Source organism: Diabrotica virgifera, chromosome 2 (genome assembly GCF_917563875.1).
Source record: "Diabrotica virgifera virgifera chromosome 2, PGI_DIABVI_V3a".
In the NCBI taxonomy this organism is placed as follows: Eukaryota; Metazoa; Arthropoda; class Insecta; order Coleoptera; family Chrysomelidae; genus Diabrotica; species Diabrotica virgifera.
The window spans coordinates 29,851,623-29,872,035 of record NC_065444.1 but is presented as its reverse complement, the minus strand read 5'-3'; the positions used below and the strand labels follow the sequence as shown (position 1 = coordinate 29,872,035).

General features: G+C 32.9%; 1 protein-coding gene across 1 annotated transcript; it reads left to right on the top strand.

The window, feature by feature from the left end:
* The first annotated feature begins 340 nt into the window (after positions 1-340).
* On the top strand, positions 341-20,149 carry LOC126879477 (zinc metalloproteinase nas-13-like). Its single transcript, XM_050642507.1, has 4 exons — positions 341-697; positions 5,870-6,111; positions 12,998-13,125; positions 19,926-20,149. The coding sequence occupies exons 1-4, from the start codon at positions 408-410 to the stop codon at positions 20,103-20,105; spliced, it is 840 nt and encodes a 279-aa protein (XP_050498464.1). The 5' UTR covers positions 341-407; the 3' UTR covers positions 20,106-20,149.
* Positions 20,150-20,413: the final 264 nt, after the last annotated feature.

Below are 20,413 nucleotides of genomic sequence, written 5' to 3'. Positions count from 1 at the left end.
GTATTAAGATTATTATAAAACATGTGGATGTATTTCATCCTTGCTCTAATGACGCACGTAGTGCTTAGGTGAGAGGCGACGAACAACAATTTATATTTTTGTAAATTCTCGGGAGGGGCCATGGCCCCCATGGCCCCCTCTCTGGATCCGCCCTTGCTGTGGCCTAAAATGGGTTCCAAATTTTGGCCCACCGTGTATATTGTCATTACATATTTTTATTATGTAGATAGTTATTATTTGATTATTAATTGAATTTGTGATATATTTGATATGATGCAGTATATATAAATATGTAGGTTTATGTTTATATAAAATAAAATTATATTTCCACTAAAACCTTATCACCCTGATTTCAATTTCCTTAGCTCTCAGTTGATCAGCTGATCAGTTGATCTTGATTCTGGGTAATGTCCGTATATAAATTATGCGTGATTTTGTTTTTCCTAAATGGCATTGCCACAAGAAGCATTAAAGGGAAAAAATATAAAGTAAACTCTGTGAATCCCGAGGAAAATGGAATTTATTTTGAGGGTGACATCGTATTACCTGAGAAATCACTGCGAAGTGGGATAGTTGGAGATTACTACAGATGGCCTAAAGGAATCATTCCATACGTAATAACTGGAAATTATACTACAGAACAAATAGAAATTCTACATCGAGCATTTGCCACGTTTCATAAATATACGTGTATCAAGTAAGTTTAAAATTGGCTTATAACCCGATCAAAAAACAATCTGACCCCCAAAAAAATAAGGGAAGGATGAAAAGTTGGGAATAGGTAATTGAAACTGTCTGTTATTATATACGAAAAAGTTTACAATTCTACATCCCCTCCATTTTACAAAAATGGAGGGCAAAATCGCCCTCTCGAAGGTGAAAAATATACATTCAAAATAAGTCCGGAATTGGATAAAATGACTAATTGTAAGCAACTTTTGTTCTATAGAGTTTTTTCCTTAAGTCAATACTTTTCGAGTTTTTGCAAGTGAATAATATGTTCATTTTTAACAGAGAAAACATGTTTTTGGACGGTTTTTCGGAGATAACTCAAAAAGTACCTAAGTATTTCAGCGAAAAAAAATATTCTTAGCAAAAATATAGCTTATAAAAAACTGAAAAAAAATGGTGCGTGCTTGAGGTATGTAGACCCAGTAGAAGCAGAGTTGTAGCTAATGAAAAGTAGGTTCTTCTTTATCAAATTCCAAATCGAATATTTCACTGTGAAATAACCCAAAAACAAAGCAATTTTCGGGGAAAATTCATTTCAACTTTTTTTAAATTGTTTAAAAAAAGGTTTACTTTTGTTTTTTAAAAAACTTATAACATTAAAACTAACTTAGTGGCGTGCAAAATATTGCTGGTCACTTTTATTTTTTGGTAAAAAAATCGCGACAGTCACTTCCTAATTAGCATCACAAATAAATTTTATCATTACCACTTCACAAGTTACTTTACTTATAGTCCAGGGCGCATCTGTTTTGAGATGGACGTTGAGAGGTGACTCAAATTTTTTTGCAGAAATTGCTTGAAAATAAGTCAAATAATAATATTTGAGTTATCCTCCTTCTCAAAAAGGTCCGGAACATTGTTTAAATAATGGCAAAATGGCAAAAAATGAAGGAAACATTCGATTTTATTCTTCGTTTTTTGATTATAACTTTAAAAGTATTCATTTCCGAGAAAAGTTGTACTAACATAAAAGTTGAGTAATTAAATTTCCTACAATATAGAATTAGTTAAAGATTTAAAAAATGGTCACCCTAGTTGCAAAATAGCAATAATTGCGAAAAAAACATACAAAATCAAGTATTGGCATTTTACGTTTTTCAACCATTTATGCTACACTTAGGACCTTCATGTTTCACCCAGAAAAACTTTATGATACAGTAAAACAATACTGTAAATTTCTCATTAAGATCGGTTTAATAAATTTTGCAAAATAAATTTCGCAATCCAGCTTTCGCAAAAAAAATTCATTTTTTCAAAATGTTTTTTCAAAATTAATTTTTTGCTTATAAAAGTGTACTGTACCTTTCATTTGCAATTTGCAAAATTAAAATCGATTAATTACCACGGCGTCAGGAAATTTTTTAAATAAACATTAATTTTTGGTGCTACGCGCAGGACAGCGGTGTTCGATTCACACAAGTTGATTTCCACCAAAATTTCTTCCAATCTTTATCTAATATATTATTTTCTTACTCTATATTTTGTTGTATTTTAATATTTTAATTCCACCAAAAATCAAACTAATTTTATTATTGTTTGTGAAATATTGTTTAAACAATTGCATATATTTAAAAACAATAAACTTTTATTCTCTAAGTTAAAATATATGAACAAAGAAAGTTTTTGCTAATAAAAGTGTTATTTCAAAGGATATAGTATGTGTTTTTATTTTGCAATAAACAAATTTATTTATTTATTTACATCGAAATGTAATAAAAATTAAAATGTATCAATCATTATCAAAGGTCATTGGAATGACCAATCAGAGCAAACTATCCGCTGTCCTGCGCGTAGCACCAATAATTAATGTTTATTTAAAAAAAATTCCTAACGCTGTGGTGTTAATCGATTTTAATTCTGCAAAATTGCAAATGAAAGGTACAGTACATTTCTATAAGCAAAAAAAAAATTCAACTTGGTATCTGCTTTATTTTCAGTCCTGTAACATTTAAAAAAAATGAATTTTTTTGCGAAAGCTGGATTGCGAAATTTATTTTGCAAAATCTATTAAACCGATCTTAATGAAATTTATTGTATTATTTTACTGTATCATAAAGTTTTTCTGGGTGAAATATGAAGGTGTAGCATAAATGGTTTAAAAACGTAAAATGCGAATACATGTTTTTGTTTGGTTTTTTCGCAATCATTGCTATTTTGTAACAGGGGTGACTATTTTTAAAATTTTTAACCAATTCTATATTGTAGGAAATTTATATATGCAACTTTTATGTCAGTACAACTTTTGTCGGAAATTAATACTTTTAAAGTTATAACCAAAAACCGAAGAAAAAAATCGATTTTTTCCTTAATTTTTAGACATTTTGATTATTTAAACAATGTTCCGGACCTTTTTGAGAGGGAGGATAACTCAAATATTATTATTTGATTTATTTTCAAACAATTTATACAAAAAAAATTTGAGTCACCTCTCAACGTCCAAATGTACTAATATTTTTACAGATGCGCCCTGGTCTATTATGTATTACTTAAATATGATCTGTAAGTTTCATCGGTTCAAAATGATTATTTTTGAAAAAGCTGTAGTTAAAATGGCTTGGACGAGTAACTAATCACGAGTTTAGGCAAATTTTGAACAGCCATAGCATAACCAATTTTTGTCTAACAAGAAAACAAAACAGCAAAAATATTCAGAAAAGCAAAACGTACATTTTATTACTCTTTAAGATTTTTGGTGTTACTAATAATTTTTAAGTTAATTCCGTTAACAATTCCATTTTTTTTTTCAAATTAAAAAAAATGTTTTATTTTAAACCCAGTTTTTTTTTAAAGTGAGCACTTTGAACTAATGAAACTTATAGATAATATAAACAATAGATAAGTAAAGTAACTTGTGAAGCAGTAACAATTAATTTTATTTGGAAACCTAATTAGGGGGTGATTTTCGCGATTTCAACAATATTTTGAGCGTAACTCACTTATTTTTATTGTTAGAAGTTTTTTTATAAAACAAAAATAAACTTTTTTTTTAAACACTTTTAAAAATTAATGAATTAATAAAAAAGTAATGAATTAATAAAAAAGTAATGAATTTTCCCCGAAAAATGCTCTGGTTATTTCACATTAAAATATTCGATTTGGAATTTGACGAAGAAAAACCTACTTTTCATTAGCTACAACTCTGTTTCTACTAGGTCTTCAGACTTCACGCTTACGCCAATTAATATTTTTTCCCTAGATTACTTACTTTTTGAGTAATCTGCGAAAAACCGTCCAAAAACATGTTTTTTTTTGTTAAAAATGAACATATTTATTCGCAAATAACTCGAAAAGTATTGACTTAGTGAAAAAACTATATAGAACAAAAGTTGCTAAGAATTAGTCATTTTATCCAATTCCGGGCCTATTTTGAACGTATATTTTTTCACCTCCGAGAAAATATTTTTAACCCCGTATTTCCCAATCTTTGTAAAATGGAAGGGATGTAGAATTGTAAACTTTTTCTTATATAATAATAGACAATTTCAACTACCTATTCCTAAATTTTCAACCTTCCTTTATTCCCTGATCGGGCTATTAATATGATCTTAAAGTGCCGTCCACCAATCGGAGGTTGGATATAATTTTCATTATATTTATTCCATTTTTCTCTCCTCTTAAATGTTACGTGTACTCAGTGCTTCTCTACCGAGTAGAAACGTGGACATTGAAGGCAGAAACTCTATCGAATCTTCAGGCTTTTGAGCTATGGTTGTACAGAAGGATCCTGAAGATACCATGAACAAACAAAGTCACCAATGAAGAACTACTACGGAGGATGAACACAATCGCAGATTTAGTCAACATCGTGAAGGGCCGTAAGCTGCAGTACTTGGGACATATAATGAGAAATCAAGGCAGATACTAGCTACTCCAATGCATTTTACAAGGTAAAATTGAGAGAAAAATGGTCCCAGGATGAAGAAGAATATCCTGGCTTGCTAACCTGAGAGCAAGGTATAGAAAGACCTTAACACAACTATTCGGTGTAGCAACCAACAAAATCATTATATCCAGAATGATCGCCAACGTTCGGAATGGACAAGCACCCTAAGAAGAAGATCAGCCCGAGTTGACTGATAAAGCGGGGACACTGAAATAACAGATATATCACTATATACTGATATCGATTCGAACGCGGAAGGTTTGACTAATTTGTACTGCAATGGTTGAATGCCATAATATATTGGCTTTTAATTCGTATATAGTATGGTGCAAATGAAAGGAATAAATTCGTTATTTCGTAAACCAGCGAATTTAAGAAAAAATCCCGAAACAGGTCGATTTTTATGTTTTAATTATGATATTTTGGCATATATGTCATACCCACTAGTGACGTCATCCATCTGGGCGTGATGACGTAACCGATGATTTTTTTAAATGAGAAAAGGTATCCTGTGCTATCTCATTTGAAAGGTTATTTAATTATCTATTCAATATAACCATTTACATAATTATTTATGCCGAATGTAAAAAAAAAATTTAAATCAAATTATTTGACAAAAAAAGAAGTATATTATGTGTAATTTTATTGATTCAAAATTTATTTTATTGCTGTCAGAAATCACAAAAAAAAATTTTATTTCACAGAAAAACATTGATTTTCGGTTAAATTAAATGTTCAAACTTCCAAGAAGCAGGTGGCTGGCGGGAGCTGGCTTCAACATTGAATTTAATTGAAAAGCAATGTTTATATGTGAAATAAACATTTTTTTCTATTTTCTGGCAACAGTAAAATGTATTTTCAATTAAATAAATTAAATCATATTCTTCTTTTTTTGTCAAATAGTTTAATTAGAATTTTTTTTGGACAGCCTGTACAAATACTTATGTAAATGTTTATATTAATGAATAGAGAATTGAATAACCTTTCAAATGACCTAGCATACGATCCCTATTCCCGGAAAAAAAAATAAATTCATCGATTAACGTCATCACGCCCAGATGGATGACGTCACTAATATATGTGAAATATATGCCAAAATATCAATTTAAAAATAAAAGTCGACTTGTTTTAGGATTTTTTATTATGGTCGCCGGTTTAGGAAACACGAATTTATTCCTTTAATTTGCGCCATACGCCATACTGTATATTTATGTATTTACAGATTATATTTATAGATGGTTATATTATATTTAGGTTTATTCCTCGAAGGTCTAATGATACAGATTATATTAACATTACTGATGACGTGGCTAGGTACTGTTTTACTTCAACAGGAAGAATTGGTGGCGAAGACATTTTAAATCTGGGTAAGCGATGCTTTAAAAAATTTGGAACCAGTATACATGAGTTAATGCATAATATTGGTTTTTGGCATGAGCAAGCTAGAACTGACAGAGATGACTACGTTGACATTCATGCAGAGAATATTAGAGATGGCAAGTATTTTTACTTATAATTTATATTATGCACAGTGCACAAATTCTAAAGGTGCCGGTGGGGGATTCTAAAGGGTCTCGGTGTATGAGAGAGAACTTATTCGAAATAATGAAATAACAAATAATATAAAATTTGTCTTTTTTTTCGTTCTTTGTCTAGTTTTTCCTTTTGTTTTTCTTCCAGAGCATCTTTCACAGGTGTGCTGAAAAGGATCAGAGAAGGTAGTTTTTTTTCTACAGCGTCTATTTTTTATGATTGCTTGAGGTAAAGGACGTAATCCAATTGTTGTTTAGATTTTCTTGGTTGGGGTTCGTGACGACTTGTGTGGCGAGGTGTGCTGGAAAGGATCAGAGAAGGTAGTTTTTTTCTACAGCGACTACTTTTTATGATTGCTTGAGGTAGAGGAGGTAATCCAATTGTGGTTTGGATTTTCTTGGAGTTGAAGTTGAAGGCATGGGATGACTGTCTACTAATGGTGACGGCTTAGCGATGTTTACTCCAGAAGTTGAAGGCGCTGACTTTGGCAAGATATTAGCTTTCACAATTTTATGTATTGGGGATACACGGATACAGAAGGAGTAACCGAACCATGAGAGTACTTTGCTACGCAGATGATGCTATCTTAATAGCTGAAAACGAAGATGAGTTACAACGCTTACTACAAAAATTAAAAATAACCGCCAAAAAGTATAGCTGGAGACTATGAACAGAGAAAACCCAATCGATGGTAATTAGCCCAGTAATATGAACGGGAAATACTGCGATACCGTGTAATTTTCAGGGGCAACTCCGAATTGCATGAAAATTTGGATTTAGGTTCTACTTACCAACCCTCCACTTCAAAGTTGAATTTGTGCCGTTGGTTGCTTTTATTTGGTAAGTGATTTTTCACCCCTTCTCGAGGGTGAAAAAACATACGTTCAAGATAAGTCCGGAAATGGATAAATTGACTGATTATAAGCAACTTTCGTTCTATAGAGTTTTCTATGTAAGTAAATACTTTTCACGATATTTACGATTAAAATTGTTTATTTTTCGACAAAATAACTACGTTTTTAAACGGTTTTCCGCAGATACCTCAAAAAACTAAAAACATGGTGTATCAGTCAAGTCTATAAACCGAGTAGAAGCAAAGTTGTAGCTCATAAAAAATACGTTCTTATTCGTCCAATTAAAAATCGAATATTAAAACGTGAAATCACCGAGAAATTAAGCACTTTTCTGGAAAAATCCATTTAAACTTTTTTAAAGTGTTCATTTCACAAGCTTCATTCTAATTTTTTATAAAAGTTTCTAGCATTAAAAATATGCGAGTTACGCTCAAAATAAAGTTGGCCCCCTTTTTTTGGTAAACAAATCATGAAAATATCTCCTTGTTTAGCTCCCCAAATGAAATTAATAGTTACCGCTTTACAAACAATTTACTTTACTTTTCTATTTTTAATTTGTTCTGTCTTAAGTTTTTTGTTTGTCTTTTGTTTCTCCGGTTTAAAGTACTTATTTTTGAAAGGGTTATAATTGAAAGGGCTTAAACAAGTCACTATACACGAGTGTATGCAAATTTTGAATAGCCATATCTTAACTAAATTTTGTCTTACGGAAAAGCAAAATGAAACTAGCATATTTATAACAGCAAAACCTAAATATTTTTTCTCTTAGAGATTTTTCGTATCGCTAGTACTTTTATTTCGAAAAGAAATTTTTCCAAAATTTTTGGAGATTTTTTTTAATATACAACCAAATTTTTTCAAAATTAAGCACTTCAAACCGGTCAAACTTACAGATCATATAAACAATATACCTACAGTCGGAAAATTAAAGAATACCCGTGAACGAACATATAACACACGCTGTATTTTCCTGTCACCGTGTCACACAAAAAATTGGCAAGCGCAAGTACATGTAATAATAATTATTACATGTACTTGCGCTGGGCAATTTTCTTTGTGACACGGTGACAGGAAAATACAGCGTGTTTTATATGTTCGTTCATGAGTATTCTTTCATTTTTCCGACTATACATACAGTTAAAGTAAAGGGTAAAGCGGTAACGATTAATTTTATTTAGTGTGCTCAATAGAGGGAGATTTTTACGATTTTTTTTAACAAAAAAAAGGTGCCAACTCTTTTTTCAGCGTAGCTCGTTTATTTTTGATGCTAGAAACTTTTGTAGAAAATAAAAATAAAGCATTTTTTAGATACTTTAGAAAATTTTAATCAGTTTTTCCCGAGAATTACTAATTTTTTGGTGATTCCACGTTGAAATATTCAATTTGGAATTAGACGAATAAGAACGTATTTTTCATGAGCTACAACTTTGCTTTTACTCGGTTTATAGATTTTACTGATACACCATCTGTTTAGTTTTTTTATAAGCTACACTTTTTCTAAGAATATTTTTTTCGATAAAATATTTACTTTTTAAGTTATTTGCGGAAACCATCTGAAAACGTCGTTTTTTTGTCGAAGAATATAAACATTTTCAATCGACTATTTCACTAGACTGTTTTTAACTGATTCTTTTTTTAACCTGTCAAATTCTGACGTTTTTGCTTTTTCAGCCAATCACCACGCGTCGTTCTAGCCAATCATTGTGTGTAATACTGATAAAACAGCCTCTTCCTTGATAAAACAGTCTCTTCTCTGATAAAACTTAAGGTACCCTAAATTTAAAAATATAAAATAATTTATCTATAACCTACTTAAGACATTGATCCTAGTTGTCTTAAAAATATTTCACAGATGCCCGTATTTACTAATAATACATATTGGTTCACAAAATAATCTTTTCAAATACCACTCGTCCGCTAAATTTTGCTTGATAAATTTTTTCGTTTTCATACTTAAACTTCTTTATTTAGGGTAAAATCACTCAAACAAACCGAAATGGATAAAATCACTCGTCCTTCGGACTCGTGATTTTATCATTCGGTTTGTTTTCGTAATTTTACCAAATAAAGAAGTTTTCGTGAAAACAAAAAAAATTATCGATAAAATTTAGAGGACTCGTGGTATTTATTACCTTTGATAAAACGGCATAGCAACGCATTGTTTTCCACTGACAAAACTCCTTAGCGACGTGATTTCTCAGCGACAAAATTATGACAGATCCGTCACGAAAGTGTCTGGTAATAACAAATAAATAAAGATTATATTTCGTTGATATGGTGCATTAATTGTCTCGTGAAATAGTCTTGTCGAATATTATTCGAGAGAAAATTATTTACCGGCAAAATTTTCTCCTGGTTTCATTCAAGTTCGTTGCCTTTTGGTAATTTTCGCTTATGAAATTTTGACAAAATCACTCGACTGACGTCTCGTGATTTAAGTTAAAATTTAATTCGCGAAAATTGCCAGGCAACAAACTTTCATACCATTCGAAAATATTGCCGGCAAAATTTTCTCTCTTGTGATATTATATACGAAAATATCTCAAAAAGTATTGACTTACATAAAAAACTCTATAGAACGAAAGTTGCTTATAATCAGTCAATTTATTCATTTTCGAGCTTATCTTAAACGTACGATTTTTCACCCCCGAGAAGGAGTGACTTTCACCCCCCAAGTAAAAGCAACCAACGGCACAATTTCAACTTTGAACTGGAGGGTAAGTAGACCCTAAATCCAAATTTTCACGCAATTCGGAGTTGCCCCTAAAAATTACAATCCAAAACGGTCATTTATTGGGCTAAATATCCAAGAACCCAATTAGATGTAAACTAGCAGTGGACGACCATATATAATCGAACAGGTAATGGATTGTAGATACCTGGGGTAGAAATATCTAGCGACAGGCATCTGTGGCAAGAAACAAAACAGCACACAACGAAAGCAGAGAGAATATTTGCTGGTTTCATGAGGGATATAATCTGGCGGAATAAATATATGAGCACGGAAAGCAAAGTTCCCATTTAGAACACATGTGTTAAGTCAAGGGCCGAGACAACAAAGACCAATCAAATAATAAGAACAACAGAGATGAAAACCCTAAAATCCAAAAGAGGTATCACACTCAGAGAAATTGAAGAAAATCTTCTGTGTAAAAGGTATATTTATTTAAAACCCCAATAAAGGGCTACATTAAAAGACAGAACGTTTTCGCTCTTTTAGTTGGCTTTTACCTTTCTCTTTGTGATGACAGACAAATCAACTCAACCACCCACATACACGTGGTATAGTCATATGATGCTTTGAGGTATATCTTGTTTAAATTTCACCCATCGCTAGGGTTTAATATACTGGATGTAACAAAAATACAGGTCATACATTAAATCACATATTCTGGAACCAAAAATAGTTCGATTGAACCTAACTTACCTTAGTCCAAATGAGCATACAAAAAAAGTTATAGCCCTTTGAAGTTACAAGATAAAAATCGATTATTTCCGATATATCGAAAACTGTTAGAGATTTTTTAATGAAAATGGACACGTGGCACTCTTATGGCAGGAACATTTTAAAAATAAATTTTAGTTAAATTTGTGCACCCCATAAAAATTTTATGGGGTTTTGTTCCCTTAAACCCCCCAAACTTTTTTGTACATTCCAATTAAATTATTGTTGTGGTACCATTAGTTAAACACAATATTTTTTAAACTTTTTTGTTTCTTAGTACTTTTTCGAAAAGCTAGTTTTTATCGAGATATTTTGAATATTTGTCAAATCCACCACATATTTGTATACTGTTACGTACGATTGCAGAGACCTGGTAATAATATGATTTTTTTTTATAAATTACAGTTTGAGGTATATTTTGAACCATATTAGAAAAGAAGCCACATCTCGATAAAAGGTGCCTCATCGGAAAAATACTAAGAGGCCAAAAAGTTTTAAAAACATCCTGTTTAACTAATGGTACCGCAATAATAGTTTAATTGGAACGTACACAAATATTTGGGGGGTTTAAGGCATATAGCCCCCATAAAATTTTTTATGTAAACATATTAAAAAAGAAGCCGCATCTCGATTAAAACTGGTCTATCGAAAAAATATTAAGAGGCAAAAAAGTTTTAAAAACATTATGTTTAACTAAGAGTACCACAATAATAATTTAATTGAAACGTACAAAAAAGTTTGGGCGGTTTAAGGGAACAAACCCCCCATAAATTTTTTATGGGGTGCACAAATTTAACTATAAATTATTTTTAAAATGTTCCTACTATAAGAATGCCACGAGTCCATTTTCATTAAAAAATAGCTCTAATAGTTCTCGATATATCGGAAAAAATCGATTTTTATCGTGTAACTTCAAAGGGCTGTAACTTTTTTTGTGTGCATATTTGTACTAAGGTAAGTTAGGTTCAATCGAACTATTTTTGGTCCCAGAATATGAGATTTAATCTATGACCTGTATTTTTGTTACACCCTGTATAACACGCCAATGTAAGACTTTTGGTCGGCGTTTTAAGAGTTTTAACCCATGTATTTTTGGTGGCTTAGCATGTAGAGCTTGCTTAGAACACTGATGATGCTCTCTTTAGAGCGAAAACGTTCTGTCTTTTAATGTAGCCCTTTATTGGTGTTTTAAATAAATATGCCTTTTACACTGAAGATTTTCTTCAATTTTTGTAATTAATAGTATACAGCCAATTACAGGAAAATTTTTCCTTATGGAACTCAGAGAAATAATACGAAACGAAGACACAGTGAGAGAGCTAGGAGTTTAAGACGTAGTAAGATGGACAAGAGCACGACGACGCATGTGGAGAGACCACGTAGATCGGATGGACCCTGAAAGTATGGCGCAATGGGCGAAGACACAGAAGCTTAACACCAAGCGATCCATAGGAAGACCCCCAAATAACGATGGTACGAGAGCTGGAGCTCCGGATCGCAGCAGAGACTATAACAGAAGAAACATGACATAACCATACAAAAAGAAGAAGAAGAAGAAGAAGAAGAAGAAGAAGAAGAAGAAGAATTTCCTACAAGTTGAGTTATGGTTGGCAAGATTCTCCTATTGGCGTTGGAGTTAATTCTCTTTCTGTTGTTTTTTATGCTTCAAAATCAAGTTCGGTGAATATTTTGTGAGTCAAATGGTTCTATACCGGTGGCTCTAAAGTAACTTTGGCATTTGCAACCGTTGCAACTTGGAAGTATGATTTACCAAAAATGGAGGCCATATCATATAGAATAGCTTTACCGGGATTATTAAAACGTTTTTATATACTTCACTTGTTCTTTGTCTGTTTCTTCGTTACTGTGCCACTTTGTCACACTTTGTCGCTGAAAGTTAAAAAAAAAGAATGTGCGTGTACTTTGTACGCACGTAAGAAGTTATACTTCTATTATAATATGATTTCAACGAAATAAAATACTTTAAATAGTTTATTTTTATTAAACTAATTTTAATACTTAGCACTTTCCAAAAATTAAAAAAAAGACAGCAATTATGCGCATTTGAACCCGGGACCTCTCGATCTCTAGTCGAATGCAGTACCAATGACGCTACGAAGGCATTGTTTTTACGGTTTCTCGGACATTATGACAAATCACGGTAACAAATAGACGAAGTGAAGTATTAAATATAAAAATGTTTTAATAATACGCATTATCTTCCTCCCGAGGAAGACAAATCCAAAGACACAAAAATTATAATAAATATATTTACAAAAGCACTAATATACTTTTTCCACGCCTTTTTTGGACTGATACATACTACATACATAACTTAAAAGATTTAGCAACGAATAACATACTCTCTCTGTGCGCATGCGCGCAGAATAATAAAAATTCACTCCCTATCGCGCCTAAAGAAGTATAACTTCAAAAGTTGATTACAATTTGTGGTTTACTTCTAATAAAATTTGCTATAATTTTTTTTATAAAAATTCCTATTACTAATAAACTAATAAACTAATATTACCTATGTATTGTTTTTTTAAGGGATGGAATCTAATTTTGACAAAAAAATTGAAGATGTTAATTTTAATCAACCGTATGATTATGCATCTGTACTGCATTATTCTCCTAAAGCATTTTCTAAAAATGCTAACTTCACAATAGCTCCAAAGGTAAGCGATCTACATTAATACTGAGTAGCAAAAATTAATTACAGATCATACAGATCAGTTAGAAATCTTAAGGGGAGTGAGGCAGGGGTGCATAATTTCACCGCTGATATTTAATTTGTACTCAGAGCATATTTTTGAAGAGGTTCTAAAAGCTATTGATGACGGCATCTCAATAAATGGAGTCAAGCTCAGCAACCTGCGGTATGTAGATGATACAATAGTGTTTTCCAATACTGTGGGGACCTCTAAAAATCTACCCGATCTTAAGACAAACCCCCGAGATTCGAATTTAAATAAAAGACTTTGTACTTTTACTTTCTATAATCAGCTTTAAGAGTTAACAGCTTGCAAAATTATTAAATGACGAAAAATTAACCGTATATCTCTAAAATGGATAGTTCTAACACACCGCGTATAATTAAAATATTAGTAAATACCATAACCCGGAATATCAAACGTGCATTACAGTATTTCTTATCGAACTTGTTATTACCACTCGCAGTATCTTAAAAAGTTCCCTATTTTCCGACGATGAATCCCTGAAATATTCTATGAATAATAAAAAACAACAATTAATTAAATATTTAAATGAATCGAACAAATACCATAGAAGGACTGTAAAACTTAATGAACAAAATAACGGAAACAAGTAGAACATATCGACTGAATATAAACACCAGAAAAACCAAGCTAATGGCTTATCAGATTATCAGCAAGATTATCAGCAAGGAAAACATAACTAAACTACTTTTAAACTACATATAATCAATGAGTCGTGAGACAATACCCAAGAGGGAAGATGTCGCATCGGAAAGGCAAAAAGGTCATTCTTGACTATGAACTCTATGTTCAAGGGCCATGACCTCACCCCAGAAACAAAAATAATGCTCCTTAAATATTACGTATACTAAGTGCTTCTATACGGAGTAGAAACGTGAACATTGAAGGCCGAATCTCTATCGAAACTTCAGGCTTTTGAGCTATGGTTGTACAGAAAGATCCTGAAGATACCATGGACAGACAAAGCCACCAATAACGAAGTACTACGGAGGATGAACACAACCGTAGATTTATTTAACATCGTGAAGGGCCGTAAGCTGCCAGTGGCGTGCTGGTCATATAAATGAATCGGTGCAATCACCGAGAGGCCGCGGCCTATCGAGACCGGTCAAATAAGTTTTTTTCATAAAAAATTTTGGATGTAACCAATTTTTTTTAATTTCTAATCGAATGATATTAACATAACATTTCAAAAATATTTTATTTCCATACATAGTGTTCGAGCCATTTGAATAATGTTGCATTAATTCCAGTTGTCTGTTTTATACACACGCTGTATTTCAAAACGGTTAAAATTAAGACGTTCAATTGAGCCATGAATACGTATTATTCGGCTGATAATATAAACACAGACTTTTACACAAAATTCGACTCAGCAATTGTATATATTTTTTAGATATGTGTTTCTGGGAAAAGTTCCTCCAGTTTTTTTGGATGTTTTCGGTTTTGCTGAGTGGACAGAACCAGGCGATGTATCACGGTTATCTTGAAATTAGCGAGGATAGATCCATTAGAAATATATGTTAAATAGAGATTATATAATACTTTCTATAAATGGAAAAACAACTTAAAACAATCTGCTATGCAGACCATGCAATACTAATGTCTCAAAGTGAAGATGATTTACAACGTATCTCTCTCTCTCTCTCTCTCTCTCTCTCTCTCTCTCTCTCTCTCTCTCTCTCTCTCTCTCTCTCTTGTAGTTTCCACATTACTGAGGATCGTGATTTCTTCCAATATTCCTAACAATTTTATTCCATTGGTCTCTATCTTCAGCTGCTCTAAGTGCTTTGCAGAATGCAAGTGTTTACTATTTGGTATTCCTGTTACATGTTAGTCAGTTGAATAGTGTCGAATCTGTCGACCACCATTATTTTTGTCTTAGCTTTATTGATTTTCAGACCAACTTTACTGCTTTCGTACTCAACTCTTCACAGGAGATCAAACATTTGTTACAACGTATGCTGCACCAATTTAACATAAACGCCAGAAAATTTAACATGTTAATTTCCCCAAAAAAGACAAAATGCATGGTTATAACAGCAAATTCAATATGTAAATTGGAGCTGGAGGGCTAATAGAACAAGTGATGGAGTTTTAATACTTACCTAGACATCACACTATCTAGCTACGAAAGAGTCTAAACAGAAGTGGAAGATCAAGTGAATAGAACAAACAGAGCAGCAGGTTGTCTGAATGACACAATATGGAGAAATAAAAATATCGGGAAAGAAATGAAAGGCAGAATTTACAAAACAGTCATAAGACCAATAATCACATACACGACAGAAACACGACCCGACACAGAGAGGACAAAAAACCGTTCGAAAAATCGATGGTAAGACTCTATGGGACACAGAGCTAGAAGTACAGATATACAGTGGAAATTCAAGGTGGGCAATATTAATAACTGGATAAGAAATAGAAGAATAGAATGGAATGACCACATACGCCGAATGACAACAAATATAGTAGTAAAGACAGCGAGAGACGGTTCCCCAATAGGAAGACGATCAGTGGGAAGACCACGAAAACGATGGAACGACAACTTACTAGAGGCACATTGAAAAAACAGATAGTCATGTTTATACAAATAGAAGAAGAAGAAGAAGAAGAAGTATTTTTGTCTTATAAATAAGAAATAAAAATTCTGATAATAGAAGATAAAATAAGGATGGGAGGCCGCTTTTCTATAAAATCACCGGGCCGCTTAAAACGTTCCAGCACGCCACTGTAAGCTGCAGTACTTGGGACATATAATGAGAAATCAAGGCAGATACTAGCTACTCCAATGCATTTTACAAGGTAAAATTGAGGGAAGAATGGTCCCAGGATGAAGAAGAATATTCTGGCTTGCTAACCTGAGAGCATGGTATAGAAAGACCTCAACACAACTATTCTGTACAGCAACCAACAAAATCATCATAGCCAGAATGATCGGCAACGTTTGGAACGGACAGGCACCCGAAGAAAAAGAAAAAATTAATTTTATTGTAAAGTTGTCATTTTGTAACGTCTCTTCCATATTTATACTTAGATAGTTCTAAGTTCTATACTTTCTCTACCTTCAGCTTTATTTTCTTCATTAAGTAGCTTACTAAAGGCATGCCACCTTTTCAGTTCTACAACTCAGTACCCTACTCTTTCGTTCAACAGAATTGCATTATGAGCGTTGACTTGGTTCGTTTGTGTCTCGAAAGCTTTTTTTTTATGTAAACTTGTTTGTCACATTTTATGTGTTTGTGTTCTCTATTTAAGTTTTCCATTTCTTTGAACTATTTATTGATCGTTTAGCTGTTTTTTTTTCTGTTTGTGTTTGTGTTTTGGTTCCTTACCTTTTACTCGATATTCTTCAACAGTGCTCCTAGTCTTTTTGTTGATCATTTTCGTTTGCCTCATTCTTCTCTTTGGTGACTCGTTTGCATTCCTTGTCAAACCAGTTATTTCGTTGACCTTTGGGCACCTCACCCAACACTGCATTTGCAATCTTTTCAGTTTTCAGTTTATGTATTGTTCAGTGGTATCCAGTGGCGTAACAAACTCCGTCGGGGCACCCCCCGCAGAATAGGAAATGGGGCCCCCTTTAAAAAATTACTAAATGCGACTTGTACAAAAAAAAAACGTGTATGTGTTAGTGTATTTATGCACTGTTTATCTTCTTCTTCTTCTTCTCGTTGTCCTTATGCCCTATAAGAGCGTCGGACTTTGGTATCACCTATCCATCTTTTGGATAGCAAGCTATCGGAGAGGCCTTAAAATCAACATTTCAAAAACAAAGTGGATGGCAGTTGGAAAGATTAATATAGATCAAGATCAGCTTTCTCTTGATGGGGAGGAGTTAGAACGGGTAAATCATTTCAAGTACCTTGGCAGCTGGTTAAATGTAAATTGTGACTCTGATGAAGAGATAATAACTAGGATCGAAATATCACGGAAGGCTTTTATGACCTGGAAACCAGTTTTATGTAATAGAAACCTGTCGATGAATATTCGAAAGAAGGTGCTGAAATGTTATGTGTGGTCTATCCTATTGTATGGTTGTGAGACATGGACGTTAAAAACCACAATGTTAAACAAAATAAAAGCATTCGAATTGTGGTGCTATCGACGAATCCTAAAGATATCGTGGGTTTCGCACACTTCCAATGAAGATGTTCTTCAAATGATGAATTCGGAACGTCTGCTCATAAGCATCATAAAGAGGAGAAAAACAGAATACTTCGGCCATATAATTAGAGGACCTAAATACCATCTGCTTCGCCTTATAATACAAGGAAAAGTGGAGGGAAAGAGATGGATTGGTCGAAAGAAACTTTCATGGCTGCGTAATATTAGACAATGGCGTGGCTGCACAGTAGAAGAATTATTTCGCGCAGCAGCCGATAGAGAGAGATTTCAGGAAATTGTAAACATGATGACGGCAACGTCTGAATACAGACACGGCACCTAAAGAAGAAGAAGATCCATCTTTTACCCATTTCTTCCACGCCTTCCGGTCTCCTGCCATTTCCTTCATCTGTTGCACTATTTTCCCTCTCTTTGTCCCGATTTCCTCGATTTGCTCCATCCTCTCCTTTCTAGGTCTGCCTCTTCTTCTTTTCCCCTGTCTTTTGGCATCTGTTACCTTCTTTACTAGTCTGTTCTCGTTCATCCGCACTGTTTATAAAAACTTATATTTTTGATCTTTATTGGTATAGAATAAAATAGAACAAAAATTGAGAGCGTTGGCGCAAAATTTCGTGCCAATGCTTTTTAAATTCATTTTTTTCGAATCCCGAGAAAACTAGTAAGTATTTTTGAAAAATTTAAACGCAGAATGAAAGATTACATAATATGAACCCTGAACACTTCTATAATGTTTAATTTAATAAGTTACAGGGGTGAAAAAAAGAGAATGTTCAGTATGATTTTTAATTTCAAATATCCCATTCAAAAGAAACTTTTTGTTTATTCTAAGCAACTTTCAGCCCTCGGTAATAATGTAATCTTTCTTTCTGAGTTTAAACTTTTCAAAAATTGTATTACTTTTCTCAGGATTAAAAAAATGAATGCATTTAAAAAGCACTAGTCCGAAATTTTGCGCCTACACTCTTTAAATTATTCCATAGTATTATTCCATGAGATGAACAATTTTCTTTGTGCACTACTATCAGCGAATATATCTACAATTATTTTATTAATATCTATCTGATGGGCAACTTCGTTTTCAATACTTATAAGCGCTAGAGAAGATAACCGTGCTTCTGACATTGTACTACAAAGATATGGTTTTATTAATTTAAGTTTAGAAATATATATCTCTGAACTATCGGTCATAACAAGCATAGGCGTAACCAGGATGATCCTAAGGGGGGGGTTACATCTACCTGAAAGGGGGGGGGGGGTTACAACTACTGGAAATATCTGAGGGATATGATGTTAAGCGTATAGAGCTGAAAGTACATCCCAATGGGGGGGTTACAACCCCCAAAACCCCCCTGGTTACGCCTATGATAACAAGTAAAATTGAAAACAAGGTGTACGCATGACACACTTCTGGTACGCAAGATGCAAGCACTAGTGCAATAAAAATCTATAAGAATAATTTTGGCTGCATCATAAATTGGGTTCGCTGATTCCAACTGTGTCCTTAATGATTTTCTAACAAATTGCAGTTGCTCCAAAAACTCATTACTTAAATCTGACTGGTACGCAGCAACTATTTTACTGGCTCCTGCAAAAACTTCTGAATCCGATTTGAAAAAATATCCATTTCTAAGATCTTAAAAGACCTTAAAATCGTTGTTTACTTTGTACATACTTATAAATCCAGCTTGAATTTGTTCAATGACTACATCGAGATTTCCGAAAAACACGCCTACTCTATAATATTATATTTCTTCAGGGTTTGAGATGCGTTGATTATGTAATAATTCATCAAAATATTTCTTAACTCTACCAAACCTTTTGATTTTAAAAGTACAGGGAAAGTCACAATTAGTAGCAAAATCTTTGGATTCTTGCAAAATGACGTATCGCTTTGCCTAAAGATTTGACAAAAATTCTTTAGAGTTATGTAAAAGTACTACTGTTTTGTAAAATAGATGCGAAGACATATTCAAACTGTTGCATTTTACTTTTTTAATTATTAGTTGTCATTTTCTACTCACGATCTGTGGTAGTTAATATTATTTTAGACAGTGCTTTTAAAATTTTCATGTAGTTCTGCTTTACACCAAGCAGAGTTTGAAATCTGGATGCCCACCTAGTCACCGATAACGTTTTTAGAGTAAGCGATTTTGGTTGGACGTTTTTCTGCATTCTTTGGTAAATCGAATCGAGGAAAGTTTTTGAAGATTTCCAGGCACTGCTTAAAAACGTTGCATATGCATGCGTAAAATAATATATTAATAACACATTTTTACATATATTAGACGACAAGATCTAAGCATATTTGAAAGTTTCCTATGGCATTGTCCTAAGGCAAGGCGCTTACCAACGTGGAAACCAAATGGCGTCGAAGTGGTGTGGTGACTAAGTGGCAGGTTGAATTGCTAAACTTGTATAAACATAATTATGTAGTCTCACGTCGATAGGTCGCATATATGTTTATACAGGTTTAGCAATTCTACCTGCCACTTGGTCACCACACCACTTCGACGCCATTTCCACGCCATTTGGTTGCCACGTTGGTGAGCGCCTTGCCTAAGTGTGAATATATTTTGAATTTATTTTTTTAATTTCAAATTTCTGATTTCTAGGATATATCATTTATAGAATACATGGGTCAACGAAAAGGATTATCGAAGATAGATATAACTAAAGTAAATCTTATGTATAATTGTCCTGAAAAGACCGCCACCATTCTTAAAAATAAAAGAAAATTTTACTTTGCTGGAAAAGATGAATATAGAGATTATTTATATCCTAATGAATATTAAAACTAGTTTATTTTATTAATATTACTATTAAAGTTTAATACAAATTTTGGGTTTTTCTTCTGACTCTAAGGGATAATAAATAAACGGGGTGGGACAATAAATAAATGAAGATTTGCACCTCTTAACTCAGAAAAACAATTTATTGCTTGGACAAAAATCGAAGAACCAGTCGGTATCTAGGGGTACACATTTTTATGAAGAATTCTGGAAAATTTAACCCTGTGCTGGAGCTTGAATCCCCACCAACCCCACACAAATTTATAAATAGATAAATAAATAGTTTTTTTTGGGTAGGTATAAAATAGCTT

Coding starts and splice junctions, on each gene's coding strand:
- LOC126879477 (XM_050642507.1), top strand. CDS start 408: ATGTCCGTATATAAATTATGCGTGATTTTGTTTTTCCTAAATGGCATT. Junction 6,112..12,997: donor TGCAGAGAATATTAGAGATG/GCAAGTATTTTT, acceptor TGTTTTTTTAAG/GGATGGAATCTAATTTTGAC. Junction 13,126..19,925: donor ACTTCACAATAGCTCCAAAG/GTAAGCGATCTA, acceptor TCTGATTTCTAG/GATATATCATTTATAGAATA.